Source organism: Scyliorhinus torazame, unplaced genomic scaffold (assembly GCF_047496885.1).
Source record: "Scyliorhinus torazame isolate Kashiwa2021f unplaced genomic scaffold, sScyTor2.1 scaffold_718, whole genome shotgun sequence".
NCBI lineage: Eukaryota > Metazoa > Chordata > Chondrichthyes > Carcharhiniformes > Scyliorhinidae > Scyliorhinus > Scyliorhinus torazame.
This window is the reverse complement of record NW_027308445.1, coordinates 37,879-53,444: the sequence shown is the minus strand read 5'-3', so window position 1 is coordinate 53,444 and position 15,566 is coordinate 37,879. Positions and strand designations below refer to the sequence as shown.

Below are 15,566 nucleotides of genomic sequence, written 5' to 3'. Positions count from 1 at the left end.
GGAGGCTTGAGACAAGGAGAGCTTATTCAAGAGGATATTTCAGGTGTTGGAGGACCAGGAATCAATGTAAGTCAGTGATCATCAGGTGATGAGTGAATTGAATTGGTGAAGGACAGAACATGGACAACAGAGTTTTGGGGGAGATGATATTTATGGAGGGTGGAGAAGAAAAGCCTGCCAAAGATGACATTGGAACAGCAGTTTGGAGATGACTTTAGGTATGGATGTTGACAAAAAGTACACAACCTGGAAACATCCACAATATAAGCACTGGCATCTCCTTGACTGTATGCTTGTCAGACAGAAAAAACTGTTATCAAGATAATGGCACAGTAGCACAGTGGTTAGCACTGTTGCTTCACAGCGCCAGAGACCTGGGTTTGATTCCCAGCTTGGGTCACTGTCTGCGGAGTCTGCAGAGTCTACACGTTCTCCCCGTGTCTGCCTGGGTTTCTTGCGGGCGCTCCGGTTTCCTCCCACAAGTCCCAAAAGACGTGCTTGTTAGGTGAATTGGACAATCTGAATTCTGTGTACCCGAACAGGCACCAGAATGTGGCGACTAGGGGACTTTCACAATAACTTCATTGCAGTTTAAAAATAATAAACATAGAGGTATTTTTGGTATAGTAACAATAACAAAATAAACAATATACATGAAACCATAAACATAGTGCAAAAGCCATTTACCTCTCGTACAGGTCCCATCCTTATTGACCCCCTACTCCAAACTAAACTACTACAACCCCCCCCCCCCCCCGCTGAAGATTAATTTCCTGCAAAGAAGTCGACAAAAGGTTGCCACCTCTGGGTGAACCCCAGCAGTGACCCTCTCAAGGTGAACTTTATTTTCTCCAAACAGAGAAAGCTAGCCATATCCAATAGCCAGGTCTCTGACTTCAGGGGCTTTGAGTCCCTCCATGCTAATAGTATCCGTCTCCGGGCTACCAGGGAAGCAAAGGCCAGAACGTCTGCCTCTTTCTCCTCCTGGATTCCCGGGTCTTCTAACACCCCGAAAATCACCACCTCTGTACTCAGTGCCACCCTTGTTTTTAACACCGTGGAGATGACATCCGCAAACTCCTGCCAAAATACCCTAAGCTTTGGACATGTCCAAAACATGTGGACATGGTTCGCCGGTCCTCCAGCACATTTTGCGCACCTGTCCTCCACCCCAAAGAATCTGCTCATCTGGGCCACTGTCATGTGAGCCCGGTGAACACCTTAAATTGTATCAGGCTGAGCCTGGCCATGTTGCGGACGCGTTGACTCTACTCAACTTGTCTGCCCATAGACCATCCTCTATCTCACCTCCCAGCTCCTCCTCCCACTTGCTCTTCAGCTCCTCGGTCTACGTCTCCTCCGACCCGATAAGCTCCTTATAAATGTCCGAGACGCTCCCTTCTCCTACCACCCTCTGGAAACTACCCTGTCCTGAATCCCCCTTAGCGATAGGAGCGGGAAGGTTGACACCTGTTTACGAAGGAAGTCCCGCACCTGCAGATACCCGAATTAGTTTTCCCTTGCCAACCCAAACTTTTCCTCCATGCCCTCATAGTCGGAAGGCTCCCCTCTATGAACATATCCCCCATCCTCTCAATCCCCGCTCTCCGCCATAACCGGAAACCTCTGTCCATACACCCCGGGGCAAACCAATGATTATCACAGATTGGGGCCCAGACCGATGCTCCCACTGCTCCCACATGCCGCCTCCACTGGCCCCAGACTCTCAGGGCCACCACCACCACTGGACTGGTGGAGTACTGTGCCGGTGGGAACAGCAGAAGCAGTTACCAACGCCCCCAAACTGGTACCCTTACATGAAGCCACCTCCATATGCACCCATGCCGACCCCTTCCTCACCCCCCACTTCCTGATCATGGCTATATTAGCCCAGTAATAGTTGCTAAAATTTGGCAGCGCCAGCCCACCCTCTCCCCGACTCCGCTCAAGCATTACCTTCCTTAATCGCGGGGTTTTGCCCGCCCAGGCGAAACCAGTGATCACTCGGTTGCCCCTCTTAAAAAAGGACCGTGGAATAAAGATGGGTAGACACTGAAATACAAATAGGAATCTCGGGAGGACCGTCATCTTCACCGTTTGCACCCTCTCAGCCAGAGACAACGGAAGCGTGTCCCATCTCCGAAAATCGTCCTTCATTTGGTCCACCACACGGGCCAGATTCAATTTATGCAGCCGGTCCCATTCCCGCGCCATCTGGATGCCTTGGTACCTAAAGCTTCCCTCTACTAACCTAAACGGCAGTTTTCCCTGTCGCCTCTCCTGTCCCCTCGCCTGGACCACAAACATCTCACTCTTTCCCATATTAAGCTTGTACCCTGAAAACCGGCCAAATTCCCCTAGAGTCTCCATGATTTCTCCCATCACCTCTATTGGGTCCAAAACGTACAGAAGCAGGTCATCCCCGTAGAGCAAAGCCCTGTGCTTCACCCCCCCCCCCCCCCCCGGACCAGTCCTCTCCAGCCCCTCGAGGCTCTCAGAGCAATTGCCAATGGCTCTATAGCCAGCGCAAACAACAGTGGGGAGAGGGGGCATCCCTGTCTCGTCCCCGGTGCAGTCTAAAATAGTCCGATGTTGTCCTATTCGTCCGTACACTTGCCACAGGAGCCTGATATAGTAACCTGACCCAGTCAATAAAGCCCCGCCCAAATCGTCCCAGTATCTCCCACAGATAGTCCCATTCTATCCGATCAAAAGCCTTTTCTGCATCCATTGCGATCACTACCTCCACCTCCCTACCTTCCGGGGGCATCATGATCACATTTAACAGCCTTCTTACATTGGCCACCAACTGCCTGCCCTTAACAAACCCCGTCTGGGCCTCCCCAATAACATCCGGAACACAATCCTTGATCCTGTAGTGATCTGTACATCTTTACATACATCTGCACATACATCTGTCTGTAGTCCCTGGTGTAACAGCCACAGCATCACGAGAGGGCAGCATCAGAGACGGGTATAAAGGGTCCAGCCCAAGGGAGGATCCGCCTCTTTCGGAAGCACAGGGCTAGTGAGCAACAGCAGACAGAGACAGCTCAGCATAGGCAGTTTACCTTAGCTTCACTGGTCATACCTCTTGACTGTATTATATCTAGTTAAGCTCTGAAAACAGAACAAACTGAATAAAGTATGTGTATTAACTGGAAGTCTACAATATTTATTCAGACTTGGAGAATAACACATGATACCAGGAGTGATTTCAGAAAGCTAGCTAGACACCAGCAAGAGAAGAAAAACTTAAACTGGATATTCGAATGTGGAAGACTTTGCAGCAAATGGATCCTCGACGACTAACTGATTCGATGGACTTGTTGGAACTCCATGGCAGCTGGAAACAACCAGTAATTTAAGTTCTAACTGGAAAATGTTTGAACAGCTGTTCCAAATATTTATCACAGCTAATGATTTAAGCACTGCCTCTAACGCAACAAAAATAGCTCTGCTATTCTCAACAGGAGGGCATGAAGCTAGAGAAATCTAATTGCTTTAATTACTTTGAAGGTGAGGACAACACCAAAGTAGACGTTATACTCAAAAAGATTTGCCAAACGCTGTAAGTCAGTCAGTCTGGTGAGATGCTAGAAAGATTTAAATCCCGTCAGAGAAACGGAGGGCCCATCTCGGATTTTATTACAAATCTCAAGTTAATACCACAAGGCCGTGATTATGCTGATTTCAGAGACACTGTGATAATGAATCAATTAATTTCTGGACTATCTGATAAAGATTTGAGGGAAGAACTTTCACAAAATTTTGGGCCGCATGGTAGCATTGTGGATAGCACAATTGCTTCACAGCTCCAGTGTCCAAAGTTCGATTCCAGCTTGGGTCACTGTGCGGAGTCTGCACATCCTCCCAGTGTGTGTGGGTTTCCTCTGGGTGCTCCGGTTTCCTCCCACAGTCCAAAGATGTGCATGTTAGGTGGATTGGCCATGATAAATTGCCCTTCGTGTCCAAAATTACCCTTCGTGTTGGGTGGGGTTACTGGGTTATGGGGATAGGGTGGAGGTGTTGTCCTTGGGTAGGGTGCTCTTTCCAAGAGCCGGTGCAGACTTGATGGGCTGAATGGCCTCCTTCTGCACTGTAAATTCTATGATTTTATGAAAATAAGTATCTAACTCTAGAAATCGCTATACAAAAATGCCTTGCTTATGAACAAAAACAAAATCAGTACTTTGAGTCTCTACAAACACAGAATCATCATTTAGAAAACAAAATCGGTAAAAATGGTGCGAAAACTCACCACGAGGCGGAGGCAGGGTTGAATCGGAGGAAGATGGAGGTTCTGAGCGGCAGCCATCTTGGGAAAGGAGCTGCACATGCTCAGTTGCGAAGAGTGCACAGTACAGGAAACCTGGTGTGCGCATGGGCAAGCGAGTCCTACGCATGACGTCATGACGTCAGAGGACCCGGACCACGCCCACTTAAAAGGGAAATGCACGGAAATGAACAAAAGGAAATGTAATGCTGCAAAACCCAATTTTCTTGCCTCAAAAGACAGAACAATGCTCGAATTACACCAGCAGTTGAAAATAACTTTCACAACACCCTGGAACAAGCAGTTAGCACCGCCCTAGAAGATGATACTGTCCTTGTAGACTACATCTCAGACAAAGATTTCATCTTGGGAGATGGCTACCCCAGTACCAAATCCGAACCGCAACTAGGTGTTGTACCGTGAAGATCCCGAAGCTGAATTCTTCGGAATGGGGAATCTTCAGCCCAGCATATAGACATCCCGATTCAGGAGTGCAGGATTATGCTGCAGCCTGACGCCAAGAAACAGAGAGTGGTCCACGCACCACGAAGGGTCCCAGCCTCCACACAAGATGATTTGTTCATTGAACATGAAGAGAACGATCACAACTCCGGAACAGAAAGCGATGATTTGTCTATCGAACAATACACACAATACTGCTCAGACATGGCTGAGTTATTCGGAGATCCTGATCACAGCATCAGCAACACGGTTGAAAAACTCAATACGCCTCTTCTCATGGTAGATGAATCCAATACCATGGTGCCATGGCAGATCGTCGAAACATGGGATGAGAGCAATGCCCAAGACGAAGACGACGCCACAGAGAACACAGAACAACTCAGTTGAGAGCACAGATCGACTCTACAGCGAGAACACTGCACGACTCCACAGAGAGCGATGACAATTTCAACAGAGAGAGCGATGAAGGACTCCACAGAGCGCCACAAGCCTCCACAGAGAGCGCGACGCAAGCCTCCACAGAGAAAGCGATGCAAGCCTCCACAGAGAGAGTGCCGCAAGCCTCCAGAGAGAGTGCCGCAAGCCTCCACAGACAGCTCAGTGACAGACTCAAAAATGGAAGCAAGCAAACACTCCATAGCGAACGCCATGCATGTACAAGACCATGATGATCTACCAAGCTTATTTGAGCCACCAGAAGAAGACACGGAATGCCTACCCACTGTATGCGAAACAAGTGACGAAGAAATCACAATTCCCATACAGGATGTGCAGGATCACAGCGAGACTGACATATCTCAGCTTGTCTGCACAGAAGCACTCAATAATCAGAGGACGGCCACCCATGAGTCCAGAGAGACCACGTCAATAGAAATCCTGAAGATTTTGACTCCAGAAAAGGAGCACAAAGAGATCACAGATGATTCAAATGAACCTGAAATGACTCCAACAGAGGAGCACCAAGAACTCAATGATAATTCAAGTGAACCCGAAATGACTCCAAAAGAGGAGCACCTAGAAATCAATGATGATTCAAGTGAAACAGAAATGACTCTAGAAGAGGAGTACCAAGTAAGCAAAGAAGAGGAATCGAATCCACCACAAATGACTGATGTCACCAACATCAATGCAACATCAGATCATTCTCACAATTCTCAAAAAGAAACGCTCAATGTAGCAGGTACCACAAAAGGACACGGAGACCAATAACTGTGACAATGACTCAAATCATCCACATGGCACACTCAAGAGTACAACAAGAACAAAAACCGCAAGAAGCACAGCAGAAACAAGAACAACAGCAACAATAAAAACAACATGCAGCGCAACAAGAACAACAAAAGCACCAAGAAGCATCCCAGAAACAACAAGCACAACAAGAAAAAGAAAAGCGAAAACGAAAACAGAATCAACAAGCGCGACAAAAACAACAACAAGTACGACAACAACAAGAATGCCAACAAAAACAACCAAGACAGAAACGACAACGAAAACAACAAAGACAGAAACGACAGAAACAACAACAATGAAACAACGACCTGTACAACATGGTACAACTCTGCACGTGAAGGACAATGCCACAGCACACTGCGAAACAATGACAAGACAACAAACATGCCATGGCATGATAAAGAATCACACAAATTCACATCTGCTCCAGAACAAACAAGCAAAACAGCTTTCACGAACGATGACATACAAAATCAATACCACAAACACAGGGAAAAGTCGAGGTCAGACAACGGTGCGACACAATCGCTACCCGCAATCAAATGGAACAGGGGAAAAAGGGGCAAAGCAGCCGAGTCACGTTCCGACATCAACCTAACTCTGTTATCGTACCGAGCAACCCCATTGAGCTCAGGACTGTAGCCAGTGCAAATGCTCTTTGGCAGAGACATCCGGACAACCCTACCGGCAAAGCAATTCAGAGACCCCGGCAACGCACTGGTTCTCGACAACATGCGTGCACTCTGCTCCAAACAAAAACTATACTACGATCAACATGCGATCCCACTCAAACCACTGACAATAGTGACACCATCAAAATTAGGGACCCAGAAGGCGGATGGTCTGAGTCAGCCACGGTGATCAGGCAGGAGGCACCGCGGTCCTACATTGCCAAATCACCTCCGGGAGTACTTTTACGCCGTAACCGCTGGAATCTATTGGAGATTCGACCTACAACGCCAGTATTTTCCACACTGGACTTGACCGAGTCCATTTGTCCACAGGACGTTCCTCGCCACACAACGCCAGACCGTACTCTTGATGACATCAAACCATCATCCCTACTATCACCGGTAAGACGCTCCAGCAGCAGCCGTAAGGCACCCGACCAGCTAGATTTGTTTAGACACTTCAACACACACACAAGATGAATATGGACATTTCTCACGATGGACTCACAACACAGTTAATTGTTTATGTATTACTTTTATCATTTTCACAGTGTGCAGATTTGCATATTCTCACCACTTGTTATGTACAGTTTTCTTGAGGCCAGTCTAGAAAACATGTCAAATAAAAAGGGGGGGGGGGATGTAGTGATCTGTACATACATCTGCACATACACCAGGGACTACAGACAGATGTAACAGCCACAGCATCACTAGAGGGCAGCATCAGAGACGGGTATAAAGGGTCCAGCCCAAGGGAGGATCTGCCTCTTTCAGAAGCTCAGGGCTAGTGAGCAGCAGCACACAGAGACAGCTCAGCATAGGCAGTTTACCTTAGCTTCACTGGTCATACCTCTTGACTGTATTATATCTAGTTAAGCTCTGGAAACAGAACAAACCTACTGAATAAAGTGTGTGTGTTAACTGGAAGTCTACAATCTTTATTCAGACTTAGAGAATAACATAGATCCTGGAGGACACGATTTTGGCCAGCAACTTGGCATCTACATTCAACAGGGAGATCGGCCTGTAGGACCCACACAGCTCAGAGTTCTTGTCCTGCTCAAGAATCAGCAAAATCGTTGCCTGTGACATCTTCGGGGACAACACCCCTATTTCCCTTGCCTCATTGAACATCCTCAACAACACCGGCCCCAATATCCCAGAGAACGTTTTTAAAAAACTCCACTGGGTACCCATCCGGACCCGCCTACATGGCCTTCAAGCCCTCCACTATCTCTTCCATTCATTGCAGTGTTAAAGTAAGCCTACTTGTGACATTAATGGAGATTATGGAAAGATTATATAGCAAACTACAGTCTGATAACTGCCAAGCTGAGCCTAAATATCCAGCCAAAATATCGTAAAGCCACTTGTCAGATACAGCTAACTGTAGATGTTAAACAAAAAACCCACCATTGCCTTGCATCTTGCTGCACAACTTGACACCATTCTACAATTTGATCTTTCTTCCCCAAGTGATGTAGAAGATGAAGGCAAACAGCTCCGTGACCAGATTTTCCAAGACGACAGTTCACATCCTGGGATTTACAAGCCCAAGCACTAAGACTGCTTTGACAAGAATGATGAAAACCCCTCCCATCTTTTCAAACAAACCAGCTCGTAGATGGAACTCTTCTAGGGGTTGGATCAACATTAAGCATCACGTTTATAAAAATGGTAAACACAAGCTTGAGTGTGCTTCAAGAGAAATGCAGGATAACTGTTGGAATGCAAAAACTGCTGAGCTATATCATCCAGCTTAGAGGTATGATGCATGTTTTTACGATGTGTTGAAGACTTTATTTGACCCACTACGACTTTTGCTCCTATCCGAACAGGTAATGGAAAGGAACTAAACACTGACAAGGCAGCTGGAAAGGTGGGGTAAATATTTTGCTGAGATCATCAACTCTCACATCTCAGCTGTTTTGCTGCATCAAATTAAACAGTTGCTGGAGAAAGAAAACCAGTCTCTTCCTCCTTCCATTGAAGAGGTGATAAAGACCATCAAAACCAACCAACAAAGCAAAATTACTGGTCCAGATGAAGTTCCAGCAGAGATTTTGAAGGGCAATAGAACAGAGATTAACAAATTTACAATGCCTTTAATAGCATTAGGGATAAGAACATTTTTCCACAGAACCTCAAAAAATCTCAACAGCATCAGCATCTGGGAATGGAAAGGATCTAAAGATCTATGCAGCAACTATCAAGGAATAGGTCTTCTCTCAATCACAAGGCTCCTATAAAACCATCTATTAGGCAGTCTCATAGATGATGATCTCCCAGAATCACGATGGCTTTAGAGCTAACCGTGGGGCAACCAATCTGGTGTTGACAGCAAAATAACTACAACAAAAGTACAGGGAGCAACATCAGGATCTATATATTATTCATAAACCTAACTAAAGTTTTTGAAAGGGTTGACCGATGGGGCGAGATTCTCCACTCCCGCGCCGGTTGGGAGAATCGTCTGGGCCGCCAAAATTTCCCGGGACGCCGGTCCGACGGCCTCCCGCGATTCTCCCAAGCGGCAGGAATGGCCCCATCGAATTCCGCGGGCCGCAGGCTGGAGAATTGCCGGAGACACCCAAAATGGCGATTCTCCGGCACCCCCACTATTCTCAGGCCCGGATGGGCCGAGCGGCCAGGCCAAAACAACGGGTTCCCCCCGGCGCCGCCCACACCTGGTCGCTGCCGTCGGGAACAGTGTGCGAACACTGGGGGGGCGGCCTGCGGGGGGTACCTCAAATGTGGCATGGCCCGCGATCGATGCCCACCGATCGTCGGGCCTTCCTCTCTGAAGGAGGACCTCCTTCCTTCCGCGGCCCCGCAAGATCCGTCCGCAATCTTCTTGCGAGGCGGACTCAGAGGATGGCACCACACATGCGCGTGTGACGCCAGTTATGCGGCGCCGGCCGCGTCATCTATGCAGCGGCGCCGCCTTTACGCGGCGACAAGGCCTGGCGCCTGTAGGTGACGCGGCCCCGATCCTAGCCCATTGTCGGGGCCTGAATCGGTCGGGGTAGGGGCCGTTTCGCGCCGTCGTGAACCTCGACGGCGTTCACGTGGGCACTTCGGCGCACGAGTGGAGAATCCCGCCCATGGTATTTGCTCTTCAAGCTAGAATATCCAAACAATGTCAAAATCCTGTGTATGGTGAAATGTTTCTGCCTGTAAAGATAACCTCCGTGTTAACCATCAGCTTAAAGCAAGGGTGTGTTGTCTCCCCAACTCTTCAATCTCTTCTTTGTTGCAGTACTTAAGGAAACCACCTGAGACATGCCTCCAGGTATCAACATTAGGTTCTATTCAAGGAACATCTTGCTTCTCTCTAGACTGTGTACCTTCAAAGTCATAGAATCCGTAATCAGAAAGCTTCTCTATGCAGATAACTTGGTCTATGCTGCCTACAAGATGAAAGGGGTTATGGAGAACAAACGTTCAAGTGCTACCAAAATGGAGGCTATGTTTCAGCCAGCACCTGGCACACACTAGGAGCAGCAGAGATACTAGGAAGGTCAGAGATGACAGTTGCAGAAGTTTCCTCAACATGAATTACCAGTTCTGTGCATGACCATGCTGACCTCACATTGAACATGAGCAGTCTCATAGAAGACAACAAAGTCACTTACATCTTGGACTTCACTGAATAGTGAACAGTCTACTATGAATGTGGGCTGAAATAGGCAATGTTACAAGGTTGAAGATTATGGTATTTATGGTAGCAAAGTTTATAGATTCAGACTTCAAATAGGCTATCCGAATCAGAGACTGGGATGAGGAACGGAATTAGTGGCAAGGGTTTACTTGTGTTGAACTGGAGGAACTTGCAGTTCATTCAGGTATGGGTATTGGACAAGCAGCCTGACAACATAAAGGCAGTGAAGAAGTCAAGAGGTGTGTTATATTACCACGACTGGTGGTAATATGTGGTATTCTTTGTCTTTTCTTCCAGAATGACCCGATGTCATGTTGACAAAGAATATACCAATCAACAGATTGAAACAAAACTAATTTATTATTACACTACTAATTAAATGAAGTTCAACACTCTACTGAGCTATGGATGATAATAAATGATATTGAATCTGTATTACAGTATTCAATATTCTATCTAACTACTAACTACACTACGACTTGGCCAAGTGTTGTCTATCTCTAAATAACATCGTCTGCTCTCTCCATGTTCTTCTCAGCTTCTCCCAGAATTCCCTGAGAGGCTGTCTTAAATACAGAGAATTAGTAACATCCTCTGGTGTTTGATTTACACATAGATGTAATTATTAACCCTTCACTAACCTGACTATATACATATCATTACAAGGTTGTGGACAGGTACAACTAAAAAAAACTAAAATCGTTTATTGTCACAAGTAGGCTTCAAATGAAGTTACTGTGAAAAGCCCCTAGTCGCCACATTCCGGCGTCTGTTCGGGGAGGCTGGTACGGGAAGCTGCATGCTGTCAGCATGGAACCTCATCCCACGGTTTTGATTGATATGGACAAAGGGAATCACGTAGATAAAGAAAAGGACAGGGCCACAAATGATCATTTGTAACTCCTGAAGTAACGAGGAAGTTAATTATGGGATTCTCTTGCTATGACTGGGTAAGTAAAAGTAGAGTCAAGTGAGGGAGATAGGCAACAGAGGATGGTGCTTTTGACTGTCATTCTGCAGAGAGGTTGGTATGAAGGAAGTGGAATCATCACAGAATACATTTCACCAAAGTTTGATCAGGATCTTTTTAATGCTGTGGCAGGTAGGATTGTGCAAGTAAATTGGAGGTGGCAACACTTTCAAGAATTTGAAAAGAAATAAAGGTTGAAGATGAGTTTAGAAGATGAGGAGAAGGGTATAGAATGTTTTTTTTTTGAGCAGGGAGCGGTGATGAGGGTGTGGGTGAAAATATCTGACAACAGAATTTGGATGGTAGGAGGTAGGAGGGAAGATGTTAAAAATAATAGGCGATTGGCTGGAAGGGCAGGTACATAGCAGAGGTAGCTGAACAGATGACCTAAATCCTAGTGATAAGGAAAGAAATGAACTCTTCATAACTGTTGGAGGAGAGAGAGGGTTTAAGGAGATAATTTGTAGTACAGTAAAGAAACCAAGCAGTTTTTTTTGCTGATCCTGGGGCAGTGAGCAGTATTGGCAGAGGAAAGCAAGGCTGGATGGTGCATGATGTGCTCCATGTGTAGTCTGTATTAGTAAACATTTTCAAGTCTCTTTTCTGATTGGCAATCTCAGCTCAGAAATCCCCTGGTAATAGATGATTGGGACTTTATTTAATACTTGCATTGAAAGAACAATGTCAGACCAGCTTTCTTTATTTAATCAACAGATCTTTGTTTCAGAGAGACAGTGGGACATTCCCAATGTGATAAAAGAGCACAATTTTGAGGATGGCAGATAATTGAGGATGACAGAGAATTTTGAGAACTAAAATGTATATGTTGGTTTAAAGGTTAGAACTAGACAATAATATAAATACTTATTGCTACATAGGAAGCAAAGTAAATGAAACTTCATATAGGAAAGTGTGAAATTTGCAACTTCAAGCTCACATCTCACGGATATTGACACCTGTTGAACCTTTAATGTGGTATTATTTCTTTGTGATTATTGGAACAGAAATTAAGGTCACCCAAAAGGCAGAGTACTCGAAGAAATTTGGAATCGAGAGCAATTAGAGGGATTTCTCCTTATTAAGTAACCACATTAATCAGAAAACAAATTTTTTAAAGTTCCGAAATGTGTGCTCATTAATGAATGGTTTTTAAAAATAAAATTAGGGTATCCAATTTTTTCCCCCCCAATTAAGGGGCAATTTGGCATGGTCAATCCACCTTCCCCTGCACGTCTTTTTGGGTTATGGCCCACGCAGACACTGGGAGAATGTGCAAACGCCACACGGACAGTGATCCGGGGCCAGGATCGAACCACTGCTCTACCGTGCCGCCCATCATTACTAAATGTTGATACGGAGCAGGAAATATTGTCCATTTCAGGTCCCCAAATTCATTATCAGATATAGCACCAGTTTAGTAAGGAATTCAGCTTCCCCAGTTGCACGCTAAAAAATGCCTTGGACCAAACAGATCAGCTCCTCCTTGAAAGCAACTCTATGGCTGGTTGATTTTGAACAAACACTTCTTTGCAGCCTCAAATTTGCACAACTATACCTACACTGTTTAAAAAAAAAGTAAATTGATTGATGCACATCCTGAACTATTTTTGGAACACATTATTTGTGAACATGCATGACTTACTGACCTCTATTAATGGTCTAGGTTTACGCTCCACTGAAAACTTGAAATGGCAGAGTTCACAGTAACTGGTGTTTGAAGAAGAAAGCCAGTGCTCTAGGCAACTTCTATGAATAGTTCCTAGGGTTCCTGTACATTCACAGGGGGATAGCAGGTCTTCTTGGTTGCTGCATTCATGGCAGATCCTGCACATAGGTCGGTCAAGGAGAGTGCTGCAAAAGTAAGAGATTCATCAATTCCAAATTCAACCCCATGTGAGACAGCAAAAACTAATCATATTAATATCACAATCACGTGACTGTTGCAGTACAGGAAGAGGCTATTAAATCCATATGTATACATCGCCTCTGAATGAGTTTGGCGGCATTCTCCTACCCTCGCCCAATCACTTTGCACATTTAGTTTTCAAATAACATTCTAATTCCCTTTTGAATGCCTGGATTAAATCTGCCTCCACCACACTCTCAGGCAGTGCATTCCAGACCTTAACTACTCGCTGTGTGAAAGTTCTCACATCAGTTTTGCTTATCTTGCAAATTACTTTCAATCTCTGCCCTCTCGTTCTTGAATCTTTCACAAGTGGGAACAGTTTCTCCCTATCTACTCTGTCCAGAACTCATGATTTTCAATATCTCTATCAGATCACCTTTTAGCCTTCTTTTCTACAAGGAAAACAGTCCTGACTTCTCCAATCTGAACTGAAGTTCTTCATCCCTGGAATCATTCTTGTGAATCCTTTCTGCATTCTCACCAATGCCTTCACACCCGTCCGAAAGTACAGTGCCCAGAACTGGACATAATACGCCAGCTGAGGTTAAACTAGTAGCTTAAAGAAACATAACCTCTTTGCTCTAACACTATGCTCCTATTAACAAAGACTAACTGCATTTTCAACCTGCCCTGCCATTTTAAAATGAAGAAAGATGATATTCACCCAGGTCCCTCTGCACCTTCATTCCTTTAGAGTTGCATCTCTCTTGTTTTTCCGACCAAACTTAATCACCTCACATTTCTCTCTGCTTTAAACTTCATCGGCCACCTGCCCACCCATTCCACCAACTTGTCTTCGTCCCCATTTCACAGTTTACAATGTTAAGTTTTGCACCAGGATAGAATCACCTACTCCTTCTCTCGCCCGCCGCACAGATGCTGGCTCCCTAAAGGTGCACAGGGGTCAAAATGGCAGTGCCATGAGGAACAGCAGTCACAGCACCAGCGCCCTGCCCAGCCCCCTGCCTGAGGCAGCTGGAGTTTCAGACATAGTGTTTGAGGAAGCGCATCTTGGCTCTTCTACAGCCACCCTGAATTCCTTCTTAGCAGTAAAATCTGCAAACCTCCCATGTGGCAGTGTGTGAGCGAGCATGACAGCTAATGAGAGAGTGTCAAGACATGCAGACTGGGAAGCAGGCCGGACACAAACCCTACCCCTCCTCCCTCTCCAAAAAGCTATCCACAAAGCAGACTAGGAGAGAAGGAAAACCCAGGATGAAAAGCAACTCACTTCTGACCCCCACTTTCCTATGATTTACATCAAGGCCAGCACGAGGTGTGTGTCAGAGGGGATGCATGAATAGTGTTCGTTAAACCTAAATCCTTAGCTCAGCAGTGTCCCCCACCCCTTCCCTGGTGACCAGGACTTGGGGCTTAGTCTGTCTTTCTAGCTTTGCTTATTAAGCAAAAACGGTTTTACTGATTAGCTCTGCTGCTTGGCACTTTTAAAATAGTAATATTTATTACTTTTTAAAAAATGATCAATTTCTGATATTGATTGTTTTTTTCAAAAATTCATGTTTAATGCTGTGCCAAACCTATTTTTCTGAAATTTGCTCTTAAATTAATGTTTAATGCTGTACCAAACCTATTTTTCTGAAATTTGCTCATCGGCCCCTTAAGTGGGAAAAGCGTTGAAATGTGGAGTATCACATGAATAGGTCCCACCCTGGTCTAAGGTAAACAGTCTTATTACACAGGAGGGACAATGTCGGTTGGCTGTCTGGAAAAATTCAATGTTTGTTTCCAAAGTACAAGGTCATTAAGTAACCTGACCAAATAACACAATTCATGCTAGAAAATTTACATCAGGGTTCAAAATATATTTTTCCTTTGCATTGCTGACAATTATCAGATAGAAAATTTATCGTACCTGTGTGCGTTCAGTGTCCTAACCACTGCTGTTGATAGCAGGTGCCCGTCTTTAGCTGAAACTTGCATGACATATTGTGGCTGCCCATTCACGACATCAGCAGAATCCTCCACTGTTTTTACTAATGGTATCAAGCTAGTACAGTCTGGAAGGACCTCCGGAAGGTGATTGCAATGGCTAGTTGTCATGGCAACAGGGAATTCTCAGTCAATAAATGCGATCACATTCATATTTCCATCTAAAAAGGCGGGGAAAATAGATTTGGATGATTAAAATCTGGGAGACACTTGCAAAGAGGGGAAAAGTACTTTCCTGTTATCATGTGTAAGTATTAACTAAACAGTTAATAAGCCTAATTTTTTTTTTGGGGGGGTCAGGAGGAGAAGGGGAGGAATTCATAGCTGGAAGGCGAATTGGGGCTGATCAGAATATGAATTTTCTCATTCATGTTCAGTGTCAGCAAGCCGCGTATAGAATAAATTAGATGCAGACTAAAACTTCAGTAAAGTGTGCT

At 45.3% G+C, this 15,566-nt stretch overlaps 1 protein-coding gene across 1 annotated transcript in view; it reads right to left on the bottom strand.

Annotated features, from left to right (window-relative positions):
• Positions 1 to 15,286, bottom strand: part of LOC140406618 (E3 ubiquitin-protein ligase MARCHF3-like) — a 43,353-nt gene extending 28,067 nt beyond the window's left edge. The window contains exons 1-2 of the mRNA XM_072494620.1: positions 15,053 to 15,286; positions 12,917 to 13,121 (exon numbers count right to left, since the gene is read on the bottom strand). Coding sequence (XP_072350721.1) covers positions 12,917 to 13,121; positions 15,053 to 15,240 — 393 coding nt within the window. The 5' untranslated portion in view covers positions 15,241 to 15,286. The remainder of the gene's footprint in view (positions 1 to 12,916; positions 13,122 to 15,052) is intronic.
• Between the last annotated feature and the right edge of the window lie 280 nt (positions 15,287 to 15,566).